The 25,548-nt window shown below is 46.5% G+C and overlaps 1 protein-coding gene across 1 annotated transcript; it reads right to left on the bottom strand.

Annotated features, from left to right (window-relative positions):
- Positions 1 to 323: 323 nt before the first annotated feature.
- Positions 324 to 25,141, bottom strand: LOC119461732 (uncharacterized). Its single transcript, XM_037723103.2, has 3 exons — positions 24,461 to 25,141; positions 22,756 to 22,921; positions 324 to 584 (listed from the first exon to the last, which is right to left on the bottom strand). The coding sequence occupies exons 1-3, from the start codon at positions 25,016 to 25,018 to the stop codon at positions 412 to 414; spliced, it is 897 nt and encodes a 298-aa protein (XP_037579031.1). The 5' UTR covers positions 25,019 to 25,141; the 3' UTR covers positions 324 to 411.
- Between the last annotated feature and the right edge of the window lie 407 nt (positions 25,142 to 25,548).

Genomic DNA, 25,548 nt, shown 5'->3' with positions numbered 1-25,548 from the left:
GCCTTGTGACTTATTGAGCAAAATACAAATGACCGCTTCCTCTAGGTGTGCGCATTTATGAATGGCTCTTAGTATGAAAATGATTCCCGTATAGATGAACTGGGATCTTTTATCCTACCGAAGCCACACGAGAATGAGTTTGGCAATACAATGACGTATATACTTTGTTTTACGCAGTGGATGACGTAATGGTACCAACGCTGTGTATTTATTCTTTATATGAGTCTGATCAGCTATTATTAGATGTAGCGGAAGAACAAATTTATTCAAGGCTTTAGACAAATTTGGACAGGAGTGTGGTGCCAGCTGCATAACACAGTAACACATCTGTTCTTTGCCAGGTTATGCATCATATTCTAGAGAAATTAGATAGGCTGACCCTCCGGAATTGAAATAAACCCAGCGTTAACGCTATTCTTCATAGGCTTTCTCCAAGTGCACAACAACAAAGCTGTGTCTCATGTAGCACCCTTCGGCCGTTGAAGTCGTGTTCTGTTCCAGCAGAGTTCTGCAGTCATCCCGGAAGGCGCCACGCTTCTCCTCGGGAATTTTTACTTCCAACTTGAAAACAGGCACGTAGAGATCTGCGAATATACCAGAAAATAAATCTTATTGGGTGTTGAATATCAAACTGAACGGTATTTTCTAAGATGCTCTCACATAATAGCGTTACAAGAAAGGGCGTTTAGTAGCAGCTTCAGGATGTATGAACATGTCAACAGAGCACTAAAAGTACACTTACGTTTAGAGAGAGCAATGCGTGCAGACTATGAAATAAGTTCAGCATAAACACTGTCATAACTCCTTCGCCCGCAAGCTTTATTAATGCTCAAGTTGACGTCTAAGCTACCGAAAATAACTTCCCGGCAGACTTTTCACCTGATTACGTGTGATCTATGCAATGCATACAAAGCCCTAAGCCGTACGTTGGACGAAGAGGCGGGAGGAGAAGGAGGAATAAACATTTATTGATCACAAGCAAAGGAAGAGAGGTGTTCTGGCTGGGTCCCTACACCAGGACTTCAAACAAAAATAAATTATGGGGTTTTACGTGACAAAACCAGTTCTGATTATGAGGCACGCCGTAGTGAGGGACTCCGGAAATTTGGACCACCTGGGGTTGTTTAAAGTGCACCTAAATCTAAGTACACGAGTGTTTTAGCATTTCGCCCCCATCGAAATGCGGCCGCTGTGGCCGGGACTCGATCCCGCGACCTCGTGCTCAGCAGCCCAACACCATAGCCACTGAGCAACCACGGCGGTTGACCAGGACTTCAGTGGCCACCGCGGCATGTCCAGCGTGATCTACGAGGCCCTTCTCTGCCTATTTACCCAAGACCTACTTCGTATCATTCTATTTCCGGCTCACGTTGCCTGAAGTGCCTAGTATCCTGAAGTGCGTCATCGCTATGCTTATATTCTGCACATGATCGCGCTTTGGTATTTTCTGTGCCTCTATATTTGTTACGATGAGCTTTCTATAGAAACATTGATAACCGGTTGATATGTGTGAACCTGAATAGCTCACAAATAATGTCTCACTTTCTAGCTTGCCCTTTTTGTTGTGGTATAGGTATACGTGTAATTATCGTCTCCATAGCACCAAGAACAGTTTATTATTTAGGGTGTGGGACACCATTCCTGCGTCGTCAGCCGGACGGCGCCCATAATGTTTCCCGCAATATTGTCACGTAGTAGTGACGGTGAAGAAAACAGTCGCAAAACTGTGAATGACGAAACGGACTTTTTATTGGGTGAGCGTGTCCCCACAAGAGCAAGTTGCACTCGAAGCACAACGATAGCGGCGAACACAGTCGGTGATCGCCGAAATCTGATCAGCGGCAAAACGCGTCGGCTTTTATACATGAGTCATTGAAGGTTCTAGAGTAATCCCTGGTGCCCACGTGTCTTCCAGAAAGTACTAGACAATTCGCGTAGTTCGTACAATCAGATTACATATGCGTCGGTGACAACAGACAACGGATAGAAGCATCGATAACGCTCGAGAAACTTCCGATACATGCAGGCGCCTCCTGCGCCGAGCGATAACGTTTAACATTTGTTAGCCGGCGAAAAGCGGTCACCGGTGAAAGATGAACATGTACACGTGTCAATATTACCTAGAGGGAAATCTGGCGCTGCTGCGCTGCTGTATGTAAAGTCCCTATATAAGAAAAGTACCGCCATCCTTTGATAAATGCCGCTTCTCTCTCTCCTGTATCTCCGATTGGACGATGATAGCGCGCGCTTTTCACTTCTTTATATTTTCTTTTTTTCCGCCTCAGAGCCATGTTGAAAGTCCTCTGCGCAGCCGCAGTCGCCGGTGGCGGCGGCGGCGCGCTCCCGGCCTGAAAGCTTCAACGTGGACTTTCTAGGCGCGCCACCGTCGACTTAGCTTTCGCAAGCAAAAAGTAAAGAAAAAAGCAAGCGCTTTAGGAGAGGAGGCGGCGGAGGAAAGAGTAGAAAAGCCAACCATACGAGTGCTTTTCCAGGTACACCTGTCTCCCCCCCATGTTTAAATTTCTAATTATATTTTTTCTACACTGTCACCCTCCTGTGCCCGTTTTTTTTTTTTTTCTCCACATAAGATCCACACCGAGACAGTAACAAAAAGAAAAAAAAAATCCCAGACGCCAGGATACCTTTTTCGGCGCCTTGACCACACAGGGTCTCACCAATTCTGTATACCGCCGCGACGACGCCTACGGCGAACTAGTGAGGCTAACGTCCCTTGACGGACCAAGCTGCTCCCTGTCAACCACAAAATTACCCAAGTCATGCTTTCAACTCGGATTGTCACCTGCACATTGACCGGCTCTTCAGGGACCCCAAACGCACGCCGACCACGACACCTCCGAACGCTCACTCGCCTCTCGCTCCCCCAACCCCCTCTGACGTTTTTTCTTTTTTTCTCTTTTTAAAATTTTTCTTTTTTTGAATTTTTCTTTTTTTGTCGCTTTCTCGCTCTCCCGCTCTTGTCCCCTCGTCTTAGAAACCGCGCCTAGCCAGTCAAGCGCCAGCGCTCATTTTCTTTTCAGTCTCTCCCTTTACAGCCAACCACAGCCGACATCGACGTGACGTCACTCCACTAACCCTTTAAAACTAACCTGCCGAGGATGACGAGGCCGCCTTTGACGAAGATAGGTCATCCTATCGAACCTTTGGCCAGCTTTTCTGAGGCACCTTATCCCTGTTTGTAATTCTTATTCCTCGTTATCATCCACCATGTGGTTTTAATGCTTGTTTTGTGGTTTTTCTTTTGAAAACGAGTGCTGAGCTGTATGCTGTATGCCTGATCTCAAAGTAGATATGCTGTTTGTATTCAATTTTTAGCCTGGCATTTTTTTTACTTACGCTAACGACACGAAAATTTCCTCGGCTGCAGTGGCGTAGCCAGAAATTTTTTTCGGGGGGGGGGGGGGGGGGGGGGGCTCAAGTTGCAACGCGGCCTCCTCCTTATAAAAGTTGTCGAGGCATCAAATACATCAATAATAACTGCATTGCCATTGCCAATGCCATTGTATATTAGGTGCTGAAAACGAGTTATTTAACGCTACGCACAGTCAAGACAAGTAAATTATGTGTTTGTTTCGTAAAAAAATAGCTTCGTATGTCCCAAAAATTGTGGCAGTAATAGCTGATATCAGTGCTTCCGCGTTTTTTTTTGTTTCTGGTCTATCTAATAATCAAAGAAAATATCACGTGAACTTTAGAACTATATCAGTTCGAAACCAGCAAAGCAGTGCATGCAGCTGGTATGAAAAACGTAAAGGCCATAAAATGAACAAGTTGACAAATATTTTGATGAATCTTTGTCATTTAACAACCTCGTTTACATTTTTGTAAATATGCAACGGTCAATGAAAAACCTCAATGACGCTGTCCTTCGTTGCAACGGATTGCTCAGCAGCAGATGTTACCGAATGTATATTGTAATTGCACCGAAATTATAGTTGCAACAACGAGTACATATAAAAAGCAGAAGTTCCGCAAAATATACATTAGAAATGCGAATATAGAATAGAATATACAAATGGCAAGAAAGTGTCGCGTGAAACCAAGTTCACTGCTTGTATACACAAAACCTCGCAACAAGATATTTAAATATACGTATAAGTCTGCAATAAGTCTACGTATCTAAGGAAACGTCATTGTATATAATGCCTCAAACAAGACAAATAAACATGTTGCGCAGTCACAGAGTAAACTTCTCGCATACGAGTATAAAGACAGACGATCCCAACCTTTAATAATCAAATTCTGATTCTGATTCTGATCCAGACAAGAACAAAACTATGATCTCAGAAATTGTGATATGCATTTGGGCCATGCTGCGATCGCGACAGCACCATGTGGCTAGAATAAGAGAAAAAGAATGCAGAAATCAATATGAAAATGCGTATTTTAACTGCCTGCACAGCGGCAACAATTATTCTGCACCCCAAGTCAAAGAAGGCTATTGCTTCGTTTAAAAAATTAAGTAAATCCATGTAGCTAAAAAGGAAAGAAAAGGACAAACGAAAGCCACAGATGATGCGGCAAGTTGATTTACCCAACATCCGAGTGCGTTTTTGGGAAACGCCGCGTGTGCCGGGCTTTCAATGAGCAAGGTTTGTCAAAATTAGTTATTGATGTCCCCGTAATTTTTGTATTCCCAGGATAATTTTGATTATCATGCTAACTGTTACAACAAACGGTGAAAATTTCTGTGGTTTTAAAAGCTAATGAACAGTCATACGTTTTCATAATTACGAGCTTATATAGGAACGTGAAGGAACACATATTTTTACAGGCATTTTTTTGCTGCTTCGCTATCTAAACGATAAACTTTACTCGGCGGGGAGGTTTAGTAAAGCGTTCAGTGACTTCCGACACGTTGATGGCGACGTCTCTGTCGGCGTATAGGAGCGCCAGCATAACTATGCGTTCCTCATTGTAAAGCGCAAGTGGTTTTTTTAGTAATCTCATGTTTGAAAATCTCTCTGCGCTGGCAGTGGCACTGGAAGGGCGACTAGAATATGCAGCAGTTTGTACTAGAGCACTGCACGGGCCGATTTTTTCAGCCCGGACCCGGCCCGGGCCCGTTTTTACGTTGGGCTGCCCGCCCGAGCCCGAACAAAACTTTCATGGCGAGACCCGGGCCCGGCCCGGGCCCGGACATAATCTACGTTACCCGCCTGGCCCGGCCCGCCACCCCTTTACCTCAGGCCCGAACCCGGCCCGATACCGAAAAATACATGTTTGTCAGAGTTCAGACGCCCGAGAATAACTCGCTGCACGTTACATGCACACCACGAGAAAGCCCGGCCCGGGCCCGGGTCAAAAAGCACACGCCGTTCCCGAGCCCGGCCCGAGCCCGGCCCGAGCCCGTGAAAAAACTGCTCTACCCGGCCCGGCCCGGCCCGTGGGCCGGGCCGGGCCCGGGCTTTCGGGTAAGCCCGAGCCCGTGCAGTGCTCTAGTTTGTACACATGTACATATAACCTGCAGTCTCCATGAGAGAGGGCATCTATTCCTGTGCTGAAACCTAAAAACACTTCGATATCGTTTCCTCAGCACCACGCTCGACAAGGTAGACAGCCGTCCTCTTACGGAAGCCACAATTCTTGGTCCCTGGTCCCAGCCGACGTCGGAACGAACTGCTTTAAAAGCGCTATTACGCTTCTTAAAAGAAACAGGACTTAGTGAAAAACTATAGAATGTGCGGACTGGTACGTTTCTTTTAGTTTTCTTTTATTGCGATAGCAATTATCATCATCATCATCATCATCATCATCAGCCTATATTTATGTCCACTGCAGGACGAAGGCCTCTCCCTGCGATCTCCAATTACCCCTGTCTTGCGCTAGCGTATTCCAACTTGCGCCTGCGAATTTCCTAACCTCATCATCCCACCTGACTTTCTGCCGTCCTCGACTGCGCTTCCCTTCTCTTGGTATCCATTCTGTAACCCTAATGGTCCACCGGTTATCTATCCTACGCATTACATGGCCTGCCCAGCTCCATTTCTTCCGCTTAATGTCAACTAGAATATCGTCTACCCCCGTTTGTTCTCTGATCCACACCGCTCTCTTCCTGTCTCTCAACGTTACTCCTAAGATTTTTCGTTCCATTGCTCTTTGTGCGGTCCTTAACTTGTTCTCGAGCTTCTTTGTTAACCTCCAAGTTTCTGCCCCGTATGTTAGCACCGGTAGAATGCAATGATTGTACACTTTTCATTTCAATGGCAGTGGTAAGCTCCCAGTCAGGATTCGGTAGTGCCTGCCGTATGCACTTCAACCCAATTTTATTCTTCTGTAAATTTCTTTCTCATGATCAGGGTCCCCTATGAGTAATTGACCTAGATAAAGGTACTCCTTCACACACTCTAGAGGCTGACTGACGATCCTGAATTCTTGTTCCCTTGCCAGGCTATTGAACATTATCTTTGTCATCTGCATATTTATCTTCAACCCCACTTTTACACTTTGTCGATTAAGGTGCTTAATCATTTGCCGTAATTCGTATCCGTTGTTGCTGAATAGGACAATGTCATCTGTAAACCGAAGGTTGCTGAAATATTCGCCGTTGATCCTCACTCCTAAGCCTTCCCAGTCTAAGAGCTTGAATACTTCTAAGCATGCAGTGAATAGCATTGGAGAGATTGTGTCTCCTTGCCTGACCCCTTTCTTGATAGGTAACTTTTTACTTTTCTTGTGGAGAACCAAGGTAGCTGTGGAATCCTTGTAGATATTTGCTAAGATATTCACGTATGCCTCCTGTACTCCTCGATTGCGCAATGCCTCTATTACTGCTCTTATCTATACTGAATCAAATGCCTTTTCATAATCTACGAAAGCCATACAGAGAGGTTGATTGTACTCCGCAGATTTCTCGATTACTTGATTGCTGACATGGATATGATCCATCGTAGAATATATATTCCTGAAACCAGCCTGTTCTCTCGGTTGGCAGAAGTCAAGTGTTGCCCTGATTCTATTGGAAATTACCTTGGTGAATATTTTATACAATACTGAAAGCAAGCTAATGGGTCTAAATTCCTTAATTCTTTAACGCCTCCCTTCTTATGGATTAGTATAAAGTTGGCGTTCTTCCAGCTCTCTGGTATATTTGAAGTCGTGAGGCATTGCGTATAAAGGTCCGGAAGCTTTTCAAGCATGATATCTACTCCATCTTTGATTAAATAGACTGTTATTCCATCTTCTCCAGCAGCTTTTCTCCTGGTCATATAATGCAAGGCCCTTCTAACTTCCTCGCTAGTTATAGAAGGAGCGTTCATATCCTGTTCATCACTACTTCGACTGACCTGCTCTGGGTACTGTGCAGGTCAGTCTAGAATTCTTTCGCGGCTTTTACTATGTCATCGAAATTGCTGATGATATTACCCTGCTTATCTTTCAGTGCATACATCTTGCCTTGTCCTATGCCATGCTTTTCTTCTTACTGATTTCACGCTGCGTGCATATTTTACGGCTTCCTCAATTTCTCCCACGTTATAATGTCTAATATCCCTTACTTTCTTCTTGTTGATCAATTTTGACAGTTCAGCGAATTCGGTCTGATCTTTTGAGTTGGACATGTATTGTGGTTTCTTATTAGGTACTCTGTGCTTTGGGAGAGCTTACCTACTGGTTGCCTTGGTGGCTTTCCTCCCACTTCAATTGGATGAGAGAGCTTTATTTTGGTTATAACTTCATACGTTACAGTGATGCTTGATACGTTACAGCCTTTGCGCTTCCTTGTTGTATACTGCGCGAGTTACTGTGGTGGTTACCGCCGGCACGTAACAGTGATTACGAAGCAACATGGGAACGCCTGTTTCCATACAGCCCAGACCACCTGCTTCAATTCGAATTTGCGCTTATCACTGGGTGTTCGTTCTGGCAGCAAGAAATAAATAGTCACATCCGTCATCGCTTAGTCTGATCTTTCGCAGAGGGCGAACCAATACTTATGTTTTCTTGTTATTATTGATATAAGGTGTTTGTTTTGACGCTACTAGAAAACAGTGGCGGCGCTGAGCCATAAAAATGGCTTGATTTTCTTTTGGTAGATGGCGCGACTGGATTAAAACTGTTGATGAATTGACTATAAAGGCGCAGTTCACTGCATAAATAATCTACTGAACTCTAATATTAGTACGCGGTGACGGTGGCGACCAAACGCCCAAACAGACGTTTATGAGTCGATGCAGCGTGGGTGAACATTTAAAAGAATGTTCGCCCTTGCATGACGCAAACAATTTCTGAGAATGCGTATAGAATGAGGGCATCCCCCGATTTTACATTCATGCAAAGTCAGGCTGCAGTTACATTGTCAAAATATTTGTTATGTTAATTTACCAACTGCGGAGCATGTATCGACAGGATGGCAAACCAGAATGGCTGGACAGACGACGCTGGGCGGATAAACATATTTTGAGGGGCACTTGAACTTTCTTTTGGTTAACGAGAACTGCAACTTCCAAGGTGCTACAAGGAATTAATGAGATATGGTTGCTATATGCGTCTGTTTGTTGGTAGATGTTATGATGATTCATCACCTAAGCCCTGAGGCGCTATCCTCGGTCGATAGCTGTTGGAGATACTTTTGTTTTCGGTAAATTTTGCGTGATTAGCACTGCACGTGTCAGCGTCTACGAGCGACTGCGTTCGTGACATAGACCAGGCACTTTGGCCTAGCACATCTGGCACATGGCCAAGAACGATGTTGGTTCAGGCACCGAAAGCGTTGCACCTCAAATCAACTCAAAACAGCGGACACTCAGCGAAAACCGGTAACAGGAAACACGTCGCGCCTAGTCTTCAAATCTGCCGTTAGCTGACGAGAGTACCGACCGAAAAAAAAGAATGTGAAATTAAGGTAACAGACAACTGTTTTATTTATGTTGTTTCTCGCTAAGATTAAAGGTGTTGTGTAAAAAGACGTTATACATTGTGCCTTATTTTTTTTCTTGTTACCTAGCGGCAAGCAAATGACACGCAAGACGTGCCAGATGCACGCGCCATTGGCCAGACACGCCACGGAAGCAAGAGAGGTCAACGCCTCCCAAATAGCATAGGGCCGTTGCACTTGGATTCATGACGTCATGCTACCTTACCCGACTGCCATAGATTTTAATGGGGACGCTCCCAAGTAATTTGCGGTGATTTTGATGTCGCCGCTTTCGTGACGCCAGGCTTGGCAGTTGAAATTTTATTCCAAGTATCTTGATGTCATAAAACACAGTGCACAGGTCTGCTATCTACCAGCTGCGCATGTGAACGTGTGCCTCTTCGGTGTCCCGTTTGTCTTCTTGTGATGCTGCTCTGGTGTTTTGGGCTCTCGGCGTATTTTTTGCGTTCCTGGTACAGTTCGACAAGGCATTCCTGTGCTACTGGACTATGCCAAGGTACGAAATTTTGTTTGGATGTCTGCGCTGCACTTCAATGGAATTTAGGTTTACGGCACGCTGGCCGCACTGGGCATTGCGACGCAGCTTGTGAAAAACAGATCGGCCGTTGTGGCTCAGTTAGGCTTGTGATAGATCTTACTGGGACACTGTTTGTGACGCATTCTATGTGCCCCAACATTATTGTAACTTACTTCGGCTCTTTCCGGGGCACGTTATCGGCACGCTAGCCGTTATGATGCAGTAAGAGAGACTGCTGGTCCGTTGTGGCGCAGTTTGGCGTGTGGTGAATCATACTGGGACATGTTTATGACGAATTGTATAAGTTGCAGCATTATTGTAACACATGTCGGTAATTTTTGAGGTACTTTCTGGGCACGCTGGCCACACTGGACGTTGTGACGCAGTTAGCGAAGGACCGCTGGGAGCGAAAGACAGGTCAGCAGCTGTGGTGTAGTTGTTTACTTTGATTGGTTAGTTTCGCTTTGACTGAATCTTTCAGGGCCGTGTTTTTTACGCTTATTACACACCCCAACAACAATTATTTTCTTTCGGTACTCACGCTTGTCGAAAATGCGACGAGCGATTGCTAGGAGTGATAACACGGTGCTGCTGCTTTTGCTGGCAGAATGCGCAAAAGATAACACCGAGGAGGTCAAAGACGGGGAACTTCTACCACAAATATTCTGTGTTCTCAACGACTGAACACAAGCTTGACACCCGCGCATTTGTCTTGAATGAGCGAAGAAGGCATCCTGCAAGCGTATGACATGGTTTGACTTAGAGAACATGTTGCGGTGAGCTGTGTATACGTACTATCCACCAAAAACGTTTACGGACCAAGGGATCTGACAAAAAGCTGAATATCTCCGCTGCCTCAAAACGCAGCCTGGTATTCCCATTTCCAGCCTCTACTGGTATATGCGAACATTGTGATGTACGGTTTTACTGGCTAATTTTAAAGGCTGCTCGGATATTTAGCGTTTTCTGAGATCCCGTGGTCCGTAAAATGTTTTGGTTGATAGTACACGGCGCACCATCGCGTCGGCTGAGTCCAAGTTTTGTCCAAAACGAGCAGTCGCCCATCTATTTTCCTTTTAAAGAGCAGGAAATAGAGCCCGGAAAAGGGGGAATACTTATATTTTATATAATTTGATATACTGCTTAATAATAGCATATTTTATGTATGGTACTATTTGGAATGCGTCGGGTGTTTTGTACGCCATGTTTGTAAAAACGAATGGCCTTCGTTCGCAATGTCATCTATTTACCACCTTCGCACGTTTCTTCTCTACACGCAGTTTTCCTACAGCGTCTAGCTACCAGAATGATGCCTGCTTGTAATTTACGCTTCTCCGGTTTATCAAGTACACGCGTCATTATGACATCCGGCAGAGCTTCGTAAGCAACTACTGCGGCTTACCTGGTGCCACAACAATGGAAGAACGCACAAAAAGCCCGGAACGATCATTTCTATGGAGCAAAATAAACATTTCCTAATTTCATAAAGCGTCTTGCGTCTACTTTATGAAATTACACATCGTATGGAGGACAGCTTCGATGAAGGCTTCTAAAAATCGCTAGCAACCGCATTTATTTTACTAATGAAACCTCCTACTCGACGCAGGTTTTACTGTCATGGACAGAGCTACTACGATCAGACTATAAAACTGCTAACGTTGTCCCAGTTTATCAAAATGGCCTTCGGAGTTTGGTTTCGAATTATAGGCCCGTTTCACTAACTAGCGTATGCTGCAAGGCATTTGAACACATAATATATTCCAGCATTTATCATTTCTTCGCCGAAAACAATTTCGTCACTTCTAATTAGCATGGCCTCAGGACCGGTCACTCCTGCGTGACTCAACTGACTGAATTTTCCCACAATCTCTTCCTTTCATTTGACTCCTGCACACAGATAGACTGCATCTTGTTAAATTTTCGAAAGGCTTTTGATACCGTTCCACATATTTGGCTCCTTTTCAAACTACCCTACCTTAGCCTACCACAACAGATTTTTAAATGGCTAGAAGATTATCTGACAAACCGATTCCAAAAAGCAGTAGTTAACGAATCAGATTCAGACTCGGTCTTAGTATCATCAGGGGTCCCGGCCACCGGGGTCCGTAACGGGACCCCTTTTGTTATTGGTATGTAATGATATAGGCTTAGACATTACGTGCAAGATTAGATTATATGCCGATCACTGTGTCATTTATAGGGACATTAAAAATAACGTACACTCCACTACCTAACAGGCAGGTCTCGACCAAATAGCTTCGTGGTGCCGCGAATGGCATGTTACTCTAAGGGCTGAATTCACAAAGCTTTTTTTTTTTCGTTCATAGGTGCTGCTTGCCATTGGCTAGCCGTATTCGCTAATGATATAGCCAACACCACGATTGGCTGACACCTGCTTCTACGAACAGTTTTAGCGCAAGAACGCTTGGTGAATTCGGCCCTAAATATTTCCAAGTGTTATCATGTACAAAGCGCGCTTTTATAGAAAGCGCGAAACGATAGGAAACTACTAGTATTTAAATGGTTAACAAACAGCAATAACTGAGGAAGTGAAATACGTAGGAGTTATATATTCATCCAACCTAACTTAGAACAGCCATATAGACTACATAGCCGTAAAAGCTAGCCGCGTACTTAACTCTTCCAGAAGAAACTTCAGGAACGCATCGTGTGACGTCAAAGAGGTCTGATATTTTTATGTTCTCCCAATCATGGAATATGCTGCTGTAGTGTCTGTGTAACTCTTGCTAATAAGTTAGAAGCGATCACATGCTCAATTGGACACTCTGATATCCGCCGTCCCCTATCTAGGTGTCCACTATTAAATGAAATTGATCACCACAGTTCCGCCATCAACCGCCGCGTTTTCCTAAAACCGCCTATATGCGTATTACAAAGCCATTACCATAACAGAAAAATACGCGAAATTCCTTGCCGAACAAATGTGTTTCAGTCGTATTTCTTTTGCCGCAGAATTAAAGAAAGGAACAAACTGCCTCAGGCTGTGGTGTCCACAAACGACAAAGATTTTCTACATGTCTTAAGATGGCATATTTGGGATAGCGCGGAGCGCTTATCCTGACTTGCAGAAACTACGCTCTTGGTGTGTTTACTGTTGGTATGTTTCTTGGTGCCTTAGCCTTGCAACCAATATTCGCGTTTTTTTTCCCCTCTGTAACATCTCCCCTACAGTAATGCCTTCGGGCGATTTGTAGTAAATAAAAATAATATAAGACCAATTATGGGGGCTGCATAGAACTTTCTAAGAATGTGAAGGCGAAAGACTAGTTCGACAGCCCCCTGGAGAGCATCCTCCGAAGCTCGTTCCGCTCGCTCGCCATTGCCACGAGCCTCCTCTTCACCCCCCTCGGTACCTTCATCACTCAAGGCGGCTCGCCTTGTAGGTACGGCAGCGGCCTGTCTCTCCACCAATTCTGCATTTCCAGAACGCCTGCTTCGCATTAAGGGCCGCATGTTGCTCTCGCCGGGCTGCTGCCGCAACTTCATCCACAGCCGCTTCCTCCCGACGGCAGTTACCAAGAGCGGCATTTCGAGCTAGTCTAGCTTCTTCCGCCGTGGACTACTTGTCGGTCTTCCCCGCCCGCTACTAAGGTTTGGTGCGTCGTCACCAATATCGATGTGGAATGAAGCTTTGAGCCCACGCGGTGACGTATACAAGGCGCGCGAGCGTGCTGCCACCGCTGACATGTCCCTCCTCCTCTCCAGCGCCGCTGTTCCCCTTTTAGGGGCGAAGCAACTTAGGGCCGAGCCTTGTGCCTCCCTCGTCACCCGTCGTCCGTAGCTCTGGTTTGCATGTAGTCCGCTATGCGCACTGCGGTGCACAAGGGCGTTCGTTCCCGACGCGCGATCTCTTTCGCTCTCATTCCCGACGCGCCCTCTCTTTCTCTCTAGTTCGTAGCTCTGGTTTGCATGTAGTCCGCTGGGGGCGCTGCGGTGCACAAGGGCGTTCGTTCCCGACGCGCGCTCTCTTTTTCTCTTCAGCCATGGATGATAACGGTCGCATTTGATAACGGCGCGCCCGCTATGGATGAAAAGGCGAGAGTGGTGGCTGAACCGCAAGCGGATTCGAGGGCTCGCAAAGCTGCTACAGCACGACGACGCAGACAACAAGCGGATCCGGAGTCTAGGGCGCGGGAAACTGCAGCAAGACGGCAACGCCGGCAAGCGGACCCGGAGCTGAGAGCTCGCGAAGCTCGCGCTTGAACCGAGCATCGGCGCCACCAACCTCATGTAGAGAATGCTTCCGGCGTTTTGCCGCCTCTGGGTACGCTTGCCGGCGTCGGGGGATTCACGGTTAACCGAATGATCCCCCGGTGCTTCGCCCACTCATCATAATTCGCTTCGTGGATATGCGGTGCTTTTCTGTCCACGCTCGTTCTGCGCCGCCGATGCCCTTTCCCTCATCTCTCAGACTGCGCTATGTCGCCCTTTCTCATATCCCTCCTTTGGTGCTGCCGTTTCCCTTTCCCGGCGCGCTCCGTTTTTCTGCACCTCACAACGTCACCTTGAAACATGAAAAGATTCCGCACCAAAAAAACGCGCGGTTGCCCAGTAGAAACAAAATGCGAAAACATTAATGTCCAATTGAACGCCGCTGAGCCGTCCTTCGAGGAATTAACTCCTCGCGGGCAAGCAATCGCGTTCAGGCACTTGGCGCATTTTGATGTGGTTTTACCGAGACGCAGTGAGAACGTAGGCGAGAGCTTGCGCGGAGAAGGAACGCGCGCATAGCACAGTTTTCCGAGAGTTAAGGTGATATGTGGCGTCGCGGTGATTTCCTTCTCTTTATCACTCTCTCTCTTCTCCCCTCACGCAACACCTGGTGCGATAGCGCGATAGCAGGTGTGCCCTTTCACCCGTTCTGCTCCGTCGAGGCACGCTCGTACCGTGGCGTCGCTGCCAATGGGAACTCCACCGAATAATTGGTAAGCACGAATTGCCGTCTAAGTGCCGTAAATGAGTATGTGATGAAGTACCTACTTGACGTTGCTAATTGAAACTTGTCGAAACTTGTCAGATCTTATGAAATATTTTTTTAAAAAGCTGTTCATTAGGTTACCCTGGTGAATTGCGGTGAAGTTGAACATTTTGCCCAAGGGGAATTGTTCAAGAATTCTGGATGTGGCGGCTCTGTTGCCTTTATTTTGTACCGTCCAAGGAGAGTATGTATTTGGAAAAGCTCACCTGCTGTCAAATGTACGCCTCTGTCGTTTGTGTGTATGCCCGCGAATATATGCAATATTGCCCTACAACATGCCGCTTGAGGCATGCTGCGTGTATTCGCGGGCGCCTTTCACACTCGGAAAAGTACTTTTGTGTAGCATGTATGGAGCAACAGAAAGCTGTATCGGGAGTTTTTCATGTTGCTCTACAATTTTCTTTGTGACACTTTTCATCCAATTATAATATTTTAAAAATTGATTATTAATTTCGAATAATTATCGACTAATTACAACTAATTATCGATATATATATATATATATATATATATATATATATATATATATATATATATTACAGTTCAAAAAATAGAAGCACGTAGGCAAAACATAACAGGACTTTACTGACGTTTCGGGCGGGGTCCGGCCTTCATCAAGAGTCATGCTGTGTGTATCTTGATGGAGGCCGGAACCTGGCCGAGACGTCCGTAAAGTCCTGTTATGTTTTTCCTACGTGGTGCTATTTTTTGCACTACTTCTGTGCCAGCTCCTGTGATTCTTTGCTTCACTCTCTCTCTCTCTCTCTATATATATATATATATATATATATATATATATATATATATCAAGGAAGTATTTCTTCGGATCCGTTGTTTAATAAATTAAAAGAAGTGCAGGCGCACGTAACATTTAATCCGCCTTTTAATCCGCACGTAATGTTTACGTGCACGTGCACGTAAATATTTAATCCGCCTTTTGCATTCCGCTGTGACGCCACCTAAGCGGGCTCCGCGAGAAACAATATGTACGGCGTCGGGGCCGCGTGGGACGCAGAGACACGCTGCAAGAAGTGAGCTGAAGTGGGTTTGTGCAATTGTCAGTCATTGTAATTTTCGTTTTGTGTGAGTGGCCGCTTGTTGGACAGGATGCCTAGGGCGGCAATGACTCTGGTGCAACTTACAAGTGCAAGTCGTCGAAATATGATGACGGGATTTCGTGCAGGTACGCCGACAAAACCAGTCACCGTGCGATGTGCCTCTGAACGAATAGATCGTACCGCAACGCGATTGACACACCACCTACGCTTGTATTCCTATTATTCATATTTATTCGTACCGAATATGAGTCCAAACATGCTTCGGAAGTTGAAATGCACGAACGTGAGCACTCGCCAGCCGCCCGCATCAAGTTTAAGCTGTGGTTGATTCCGCTCAGTGGAGGTTAGCCTTATCGTATATTGTGAGGTGCCTCCGAGACTCCGACGTCCAGTTCGCCAGCCGCCCGACAGATGGCAACACCTGTCTGGCATTCTCCCCTGCTTTCCCGCATTTAGCTTAGAGAGCAGAGCTGAGTGAGCCTCTGCCCCGCTGCCATGTAGGACTGTTGTGTTGAGTCGCGCTGGTGCGCGTTAGCCCTTGTATTGTTCAGTGTGCCTTGCCAACATTAATAAAGACGTCGACCTGCGTCGACGTTACTGCCTTCATGCCCAGCCTCAAGCATCTCGCCCCAGCCCCGCCCTCACATTTGGCGCAGTCGACAAAGAATCTCGCCTCGCCGTTCGCTCACGCCGTGCCGCCGCTCCCGCCATGCCCGCTTAGTAGCCGCCATTGTCTACCTCCCTGCTCCCGCCAAGTAAGCGCCATGCCGGGATTGAATTGGGCCGAAGTCGACGCTGCCACCGTCGCATGCTTCAGCACTGAGTTTCTGCAAACTGAGCTCATTCGCCGTGGAATCGATGCTACCGGGTCAAGAGACGACCTGATTCAACGTTTGACAGCGTGCCTGGAAGAAGCTCGTGCAGCGATTCCGAAACTACCACCAAGACCGGCCTCAGCGCCAGTTTCATCGACCAGAGTGCAGTTCCATGCCTCGCCCCCGACGGTTTGTCAAGCAATACCAGGTGCAACGTCGCAAGAGTATGCGCCCGCCTCGTACGTCCCACCGCCACCGTGGTGCTATCCCACGCCGCCGCTCGTTTGCGACGCCGCAGCCGTGCCAACGCAAGTTTTTTCGCCGCCACAGGAACCGCAGCCTTTTGTAACAACACCCGGCTTTGTAACGGCTCCGCGGTACCCCCAGCCACCATTTGGAATGCCATTTTCGCCAATGTCGCCGCAGTATCAGGCCGCGTCCTTGCCACAGCTGCAAGTGACAACCATGCCCGACGTATCGTCTACCCTGCCATTGTTCGAGAACTGCCACAAGCAAAGTGCGCGTTTGTGGATTCAGGAGATTGAACGAACACAGCAACTAACTTCGAGGTCGCCAGAAACAACCCGCCTCATCGCCGCAAGCAAGTTGAGAGGCACTGCGAAAAACTGGCACCTGACTCTTGGCGCGCAGTTCCCGACTTGGGATAGGTGGCGTAAAGCTTTCCTGGACGCATTTGCCGACGAGCTGACTCTACTGCAATGGCAGCAGCAAATTATGTCCCAAGTACAGTCCAGCTCTCAGTCACTTCGCGACTATGCCTATGCAAAGCTTCGAGTAATCGAGAAATGTCCAGCGCCACTGACGGAGCCTCAGAAGGTGGAATATCTCCTGCACGGCATTCAGTGCGCGGGAACCGCAACAAGCATAGCAGCGCAACGCCCATCATAAGTATCCAACTTCATTGATATATGCACCCAACTTGACAGGGCTATGCAACATATGCAGATCGCAAGCAACCGGGCTGATCGTCCTGAGCAGACTCTTCGCAGTCAGAATAACGGGACTACGCCTTCCAGACAAGTCTCTTCTGCATCGTTAATGCCTTCAACGGCACCTCCAACAGTCAGCAGTTTCAAGAAAAGCCGTGTGCCCCCGTCCCGCCCTGCCAGCCCTCCACATAGCCGTCGCATAGCAGATCTACCGCCTGCTGAACAGGAAGCTCGGTACTCGGCTCTGTCACAGCGTTATGGTGTCCCTGCATTTCGCCCAGGACAGTCATTGAGCGAAGCTGTTTGCTTCAAGTGTCACGAAAAGGGCCACCTAGCATCAAAGTGCCCAACAAAGCAAGAGACTGTCACACAGCAGCCAGCCACAACTTTAACATCACTTCATGCAGCAGCCCCTGCATTGCACACAAGCCCTTTGGAAGACGTCCATTTCTCCCATTTGGAGTGTTCATTCTTTACAGCTGATATTGCAATCTTGGGGTCCTACGATGCCTTCCCAGACACAGGGTCCAAGATAACTATAGTGACCAAGTCTGCAATCAAGAATCTTCCACTGATGCCCTGGACACGCGAGCCCTTAGCGGTTGTTGGTGGATCAAGTGTGCATCCCGAAGGCACAGTCTGCCTGAAGATTACAATGGGCCCCATAACAGCTCTAGTGGAAGCCGCTGTGATCAGCAATAATGTCTTGCCAGTTATACTGGGTGAAGATTGGTTTCGTGCCAGCAATACAAGACTTGTGTTCGAGCCTCCAAATCCAGCCGAAATCCACCATCTGGCTTCGGGCACAGTCATACAGGCGCAGCAGAAGCTGTATCCACGTGCCTCATGCGCAGTAATTCCTCGGCAGTCTTTCCTAGCACAATGTACTGAATTGGAATGTTCAGACAGTCTCCAGGAAGCACCTCTCCCAGGAATGGAGACCCTTTGGAAGCCTTTGTGCAAAAGCCAGCCAGAACAAGCCACTGTTGCACCAGAAGGTACAGTAGCCATAACAATTCATCCTGATCGTCCTCCCGCTTTTGTGGCAAAGGACTTATCAGAGATGCAGCAAGTAGCTCTATCTACGACCCTTTCAGATCATCTCACATTTGCTCGTGATGAGAATGACATGGGCCATTTCAAAGGTGTGGAACATTGTATGGACTTAGTGCCCGATGCCATGCCATACAGCCGAAGTCTGTGTCAACTTGCCTATATTTTTGCATTGCTAGTGCTGTACTTTTCCTTCTCCAGTTGTGTAAGCAGCAAGGCCTCCCCAGAAAATCAGCCATCATGGGTAACTAAGTTAGAGGAAGCAGCATTTGCTGTAAACACCACACTCAATACAAGCACTGGCTTCAGTCCATTTGAGCTACTCTACGGGTACATCCCAAGGCTACCAGCGGAACGCTACCGGCCAGTGAGCAACTCCTCGCTCACAGAGCGTCTTCTGGATGTCCAAGCACATCGTACTGAGGCCATGGCTAACTGCGAAGACGCTCAAGATCGCAGGAAGCTCATCTATGACAGAATGCATCGTCCTGCATACATTCAGTGTTGGTGATTTTGTGTGGGTCCGTCGCCAACAACCTGTGCTTCAAGGGCTTGAGAAACTGTCCCCTCGCTTCAGAGGCATCTACCGCCTAGCAGAACGTCTTACGCCTGCCACATTTAGGGCCATCCAGGTTTCAAGTCCATCCACCAGGCACTCTGCTCAGCCAAGAACAGTGCACGTTTCACAACTGAAACGTTATGTGCCGCCACTGCCTGTGAAGTGCCTGGAAGACACAGCGTCAACTTTGTCTTCGTCCTCTGAACAAGATTCGCCTTCGTGCCCTCAGCAGTGTGAACCGCCCAGCCTACAGCAATCAACCAGCAGTGTGTCACGTAGCTCAGAAACTGCATCTGCTTTGCCGCTGAACGCTCAGCGCCCAGTCAGACAACGCAGACCGCCCACCCATCTTCAGGACTATGAAGTGGACTTTTGAAAGTGCTGTGCTTGTGCCTGTTGCAATTTCTTTAGAGTGTCTTTGCCTTTAGAGTTTGTCATCGCAATTTTGACTTTAATCCATGTAGAACATTTATTGCCTTGCCTCGTCTGTTACTATTTGCCTGTCATATGTCTCTGTTTTACTGCCTCACCTATTCATGCCCAGTATTGCCATACATTGCCTGTTGTCCATGTCTCGCGTTTTCTCCCTTTTGTCCAGCCTTACTTCACAATTGTAATCAAAGAGGACTTTGATCATAAAAGTGGGGCCGGATGTGAGGTGCCTCCGAGACTCCCACATCCACTTCGCCAGCCGCCCGACAGATGGCAACACCTGTCTGGCATTCTCCCCAGCTTTCCCGCCTTTAGCTTAGAGAGCAGAGCTGAGTGAGTCTCTGTCCCGCTGCCATGTAGGACTGTTGTGTTGAGTCGCGCTGGTGCGCGTTAGCCCTTGTATTGTTCAGTGTGCCTTGCCAACATTAATAAAGACGTCGACCTGCGTCGACGTTACTGCCTTCATGCCCAGCCTCAAGCATCTCGTCCCAGCCCCGCCCTCACAATATAGCAGAGTTCATATGCATTTGCCAGTGTTAAACCTGCACTGAACGTACGCTAATAGGATGATAAAAACTGCTTTAGAGCTGAGTGTTAACCACAGTGGCCATAGCTCTTAGAAGCGGCGACACTGCGCCCAGAGTATTTATGCAAAGCAGGAACGGCGCATTTGTTTACATCGGCACGCGTACGGCCCCCGCTCGCTTCAAGTACAGTAGAAACCGTGCACCGCTCACACGAAATAATGAGGAAATGTTCAAAGCATATATGAACACTTCTCATGCACATATCAGAAGCGATCACACTGACACGAGAAGGCATGAACGTCGCGGGCACATCGAAAACGGCGACAACGACCACCTAGCCGCACTGGCACACGAAAACACCGATGCCCGCCGTACTCGCGTGGCAACGAGCGGTGTTGTTGCTTATGATGCAGTATCGAAAGGGCCATCACTTGTTGCCTGTTTAGCATAAGAGGTAAACTGTGTTTTCGGTAACTACTAAATCTGGCAGCATAAAAATACACTCTCCGTAGTTGCACTTCGTTCGTGGAAGCGCCGGCGACTGCGACCGAGAGCCTTCGTTCAAGAACGGTGCCTGTACCGCGCTATCAGCACTGCGCTGTGTCGCCGCTTCCCACTCTCTGTGTGCATCGTACTATGCTAAGAGTGGTTCACTTCAAGTCGGTAAGGTCAGTACCGAACTATAAAAGCAGTTTCCTTCGTCGTACTTGCTTATCCTATATTTCAGGTCCACCGGTAGCGGACGAACTCGTAGGCTGTGTTAGGCCTGATGAAGCTGCCTGAACGAGATCGACGCCGCCTCAAGCTTGATGTGGAGGGCTGTAAAGATCTGTAAATCGTGCATATCAGTGTCGGAAGCACGTTTCGACTCAATTTGAGCGTCAATAAATACATGCACAGGCGCATTTGCGGCGATATTCACGTTGTCGGTGCGATGTTCTCACTCGGCGGCCGCTCGCACGGCGATCAGCCCACTGGTTTTGCCGGCGTCGTCGACACGAAAGCTTATCACACTACGATCACTCGCTGTCGACGGTCGCGTGGTCGGTCGCTTCTTCGTCATATATTTGTATGACAATATAGGTCTCCCACTGGCACAGTATCACAGCTACAGCCGGACCGAGCGTTGGCGCCGGCGTGAGGTCGACTTCTGACCCACATCGGTGTCGTGTCGGCATATATTGTGATGTACCGGACGTTAACCGAATATCGCTGTGAACAGCTGAAGTTTCCACCGACACACAGCGCAAATACAACGTCGTCGACCGGCACACCGCCGACAATAAAGAGTTCGCGTGCTCGACGGCTATGCTTCATACGCGTGCGTCGTCAGCTGCACGAACCACCGACGCAGTACAAAACGTTTTCGGCGCTCGCCGCTAGGGTACAGCGCATGTGCACTCGGGACATGCAAAAGGGGATTGCGACATGCGCCTGCACTGCTTTTAATCTAGAGATATGTATGTATATATATTATATTTGTGCTATTATAATGTGCTATCTGCCACAGGTAATTTTAAAAAAAGTTGGAAGGTGTTCGGGCCGGAAACATATATATATATATATATATATATATATATATATATATATATATATGTATGTATATGTATATATATATATGAATGATTATATGTATATCTATATATATATATATATATATATATATATATATATATATAATCATTCACATCCGCTTCCTCCGGGGAAAGGGAAGCAGCAGCGCCGGAGCAGGGTTCTGAGAAAGGGCGACAGAGCGCAGTCGGAGGGTTGAGGAAAAGGGCAACAGCGGCGCTGGACAGGAAGAGGGAGAGTTCAGCGGCGAGGCCCGTAGAACGTTCTGAAAACGCCAATCCATATATCGAACGAGAAGAAAGGAAACCGAGGGGCCCGATTTTTGTGAATCATATCATAAGAAGCCAACAATGACACCAAGGACAACATAGGGGAAATCACTTGTACTTACTAATTGAATTAAACAAATGATAAATTAATGAAAATGAAAATCGATGGCGAACAAACCCACGTCTTCGCATTGCGGATGCATAATGGGAAGACGCGGGTTCGTTCCCTACCAGCAGCCAGTTGTTTTTTCATCCATTTTCGTTTTCATTAATTTATCATTTCTTTAATTCAATTAGTAAGTACAAGTAATTTCCCCTATGTTGTCCTTGGTGTCATTGTTGGCTTCTTATGAAGTGATTTATATATCCACCACGAACACTTTCCAACTTTTTTTTTAAAGATTGCCTGTGACAGATGGCACAATTCAAGTTCATGAGGTGGTCTACTCGAAGAGGCGGACATTAATTGCACAAGAAATTGAAATGCATAATCGACTAATTAACATATTTTTAATTATTTATCTTATGGCACATATTGCAATGTACAAATTATAGCGACTGCGACTACAAGGCATATATCCACTTGAAACTGATCGTGTGAATGGCACCATTTACAACTTATGCGCTGTCAAACTTGCGATAACAATGCACGGTCGTTCCACTTACTTTCTTAAGAAAACGTTGTTTTGTGCATTGAAGCACAAGGGTAACTGGAACGCCACTCCATTTCTCCGCAAAGTACGGGAGTTAGTACCTCGAAACTTGTGTAATCCTGAGAATTCGTTCCAAGTGGATGTGCCTTGCAAATTCCCCGACTAAAATTTGTAAATTGCAATATGTGCCATAAGGTAACTAGTTAAAAACATAATCAGTAAATCGTTGTTACTTAGTCGATAACGCACTTCAATTTTTTGTTCAAGTAATGTACGCGTCTTCAAGCAGACGAGCTCATGGACTAGAATTGTGCTATCTGCCACAGGCAATTTTTTAAAAAAATTGAAAGTGTTCACTGAAACACTCGGCATATATATTTGTGTGTGCGGCTGACTAATATGGCCTGCAACCGTTATATGTCAATGACATCTCCAAAGACCACCGAATGTTGACTCACCCATCCACGCCTCTACATCGGGCATGATCCACTGACTGTCGTACACGGAGCACGACACGAGGTTGAGCCCCGCTCTGGCCGCAGCCTTTCGTTCTGCCTCCACAACTGCCTCTGCCACAATAGGAGGCTTGAAGGAGAAGCGCTCGGAGTACAATTTCTTAGGATCCTGAAAAATGGATAATGTTTTCCATGTGTAGTGATACTACACGTTTTGCTTTCAAAAAATACAAGTGGAAACTCAGAGATATCCTCTGAAGTTACAAGTATGATAGATGGCTTGCAACATTTCGTCGCGGATTTGCAATATATTTTTATGCCTGTCCAATAATGCACACACCATTTTGTGGTGAAACGTTGCCAATTTTTTAGCTGCATCAGTGGAAAAACGCAGAAATGTGAATAGTTCTTCATGCACGCTCTTGGGAAATAATTTATTAATATGGACAATTGCGTAAGTGCTTGGTAAGTATAGTGGCAAAGCCAACTTTCAGCAGAAATTTTTCATTACTGATCAGGCATGAAGGCAAATTAGGAACAATCTTGCGTGAGCCCTTAGCCAAGGTGTTTTCAACTGAGACACTTTGTAAAGACAAAGTAGGAAAAATCGATAGAATGCTCCAATGAAGAATACAGGATATGCAGAAATAGAAAATTATGAAGAGGCTCGTACAAAAACATTTCACGATGTTTCCACAGCGAAAACGAAAAAAAAGCACAATACTTACAACTCATACTTTTGTTCTTGAAATAATAAATTAATAGAATAACAGCAATATACAGCATATAATGTGGTCAGCAGAAACATCGTCATTAAAATCAACACAGGCTTCAGGCACTAAATTATGTCAACAAGCAAAGACCCACTATGTCATGAAGTGCAGAATATTAAGTAAAATTAATGTTTTTTGTAGTAGAGTTCATTGTTGTCGTTTTAATTGAATGCTCTACGTTGTTACATACTTTTGCTTTAGCAGACTAATAGATGTTCACCACGGATGTTTGTATTGTCGGTAGATTTAGATAACCAGAACTTTGCTTTTAAATATAGCTTTCCTGAGGCTGGGTCAATAAAACGTGAAAAGCCAAATTGTACCTTACCACATTAATAAGAGTACATACGAGTGCGTCCGTCAATGATTGGGTGTACCGCTGAAATCCCTGTAAGAGATTTCTTCGTATAGCTCTTCCCGAGCGGCGGACCTGTGCCAGATGTTTACGTTGGAGTTTCTGTTGACTGAAATAATGTGAGCGCTGTACGTAGACACTGTCAAAGTTCATTATGAGCGAAGATTAAGGCCTCTTCGGTGAAGAACCCCTACCTATCTTAACGACTAGTTTGCTATTGTAGATAATTGGTCAGAAGTGGTCGTCGATGCACCACGTGCTATAATTGTACTTATCCGCCTCCACGCAAATTGCTCATCGTAATTTGCAAACCCCTGTCACAGCAGCATTCTGTGTGCCGCGTATACATGTGTATCGACATTATCGTTCACCGAGTTATTGTGCGAAGCTCCGAGATTCGGCCGCTATAATGTTCGCTGTGTCATTTTTTCAGATATAGACTCTAAATGAGTAATCGTGGCCTGTAGCAAAAATACAGGATTTCACGCGGTCATATGTTATCGAAGCAAATACATTAGAGAAGTATCAAATGCTTATCTTAAATCTATTCATAAAGCTCTGTAATAGTACAGATACTCACCGGAACGTAGTTCTTCCACTGCTCCATGCAGCTGAGCCGGTGCATGACATCCGTGATCACAGACCCCGTCAGCGTAACGAGGGCGCATTCCCCACCATCCTTCAGCAGCCGGAACATCTTTCTGTACGCGCTTTCCAAGTCACGGATGCATTGAAGCGCTAGAAACGAGTAGACGCGCTCGAATTGACCGTACTTGTCAATTAGCTTCTGAGGATCGTCCTTCTCAATGTCAAGCAGCTCATAGCTGATGCTGGGGTGACTAGCGTACTGACGCGCGTACTCCAACAGTATATCCTCCCTGTCCACGGCAACGATTTTCCGGCAGGGACGGACTTCTTCCAGTAAAGCATCTCTGGTGAAACCTCCAGATCCGCAGCCGACGTCCAGGTACTGGTGTCCATCGCTAGCGCGTCGTTTGAAGTGCACGCGTTTCAGAGCGTCAAGTTTGTGAAAGTAGCCAGGTTTCTTGGCATGCTTCAAGGAGGAAGGGTCGATGTAGCAAGAAGAGGGTTCCTGCTTCCACGCTGCATTTTTTGCGACCGTGCTACTTGCTGACATTATGACCACCTGCCTTGCCCAAGTACTGTGATTATCTGAAGAAAGGCAGGATGTCGCTGTTTGGTTCCCCTGTGAAAAAAGAACAAAAATATAGAAACTCTTATACACAGCTCAGAAGGACACAGAGATATGTCTGAAGAGTGCGCCACCCGAAGAATCCCTCAGCAACTCTTAGTCGCACTACTTGGCAACTAGCTTATCGGGCAAAAACAATATATATCTCTAGCTTGTGATAAGCAAGGTCATAACTTCACGTCTGTGCAAAGACGCGCGAAGCAGCTTTTGCACTGCTTTCGAGGGGGGCAAATGCGTGTCGACTACAACCCAAAGGTTATTATGGCGAATGCCAGGGAGCGATTTTAGCAATTGCTTGTACACTTATCAAACGGAAAGGAGTGCCAATAAACAAAAATGAAAAAGGACAGAGGTTACAGAAACTAAAGCGTATAAAAAAGCTTTGTTATTGTTTTCCGAAACAAGAGAGAGAGAGAGAGAGACGTTTTAATCGCAGAAAGGTGGAGAGGTCGGCC

This window comes from Dermacentor silvarum, chromosome 8, assembly GCF_013339745.2.
Source record: "Dermacentor silvarum isolate Dsil-2018 chromosome 8, BIME_Dsil_1.4, whole genome shotgun sequence".
NCBI lineage: Eukaryota > Metazoa > Arthropoda > Arachnida > Ixodida > Ixodidae > Dermacentor > Dermacentor silvarum.
Note: the sequence above shows the minus strand (reverse complement) of the source record. Positions and strands in the feature narration are given on the sequence as shown.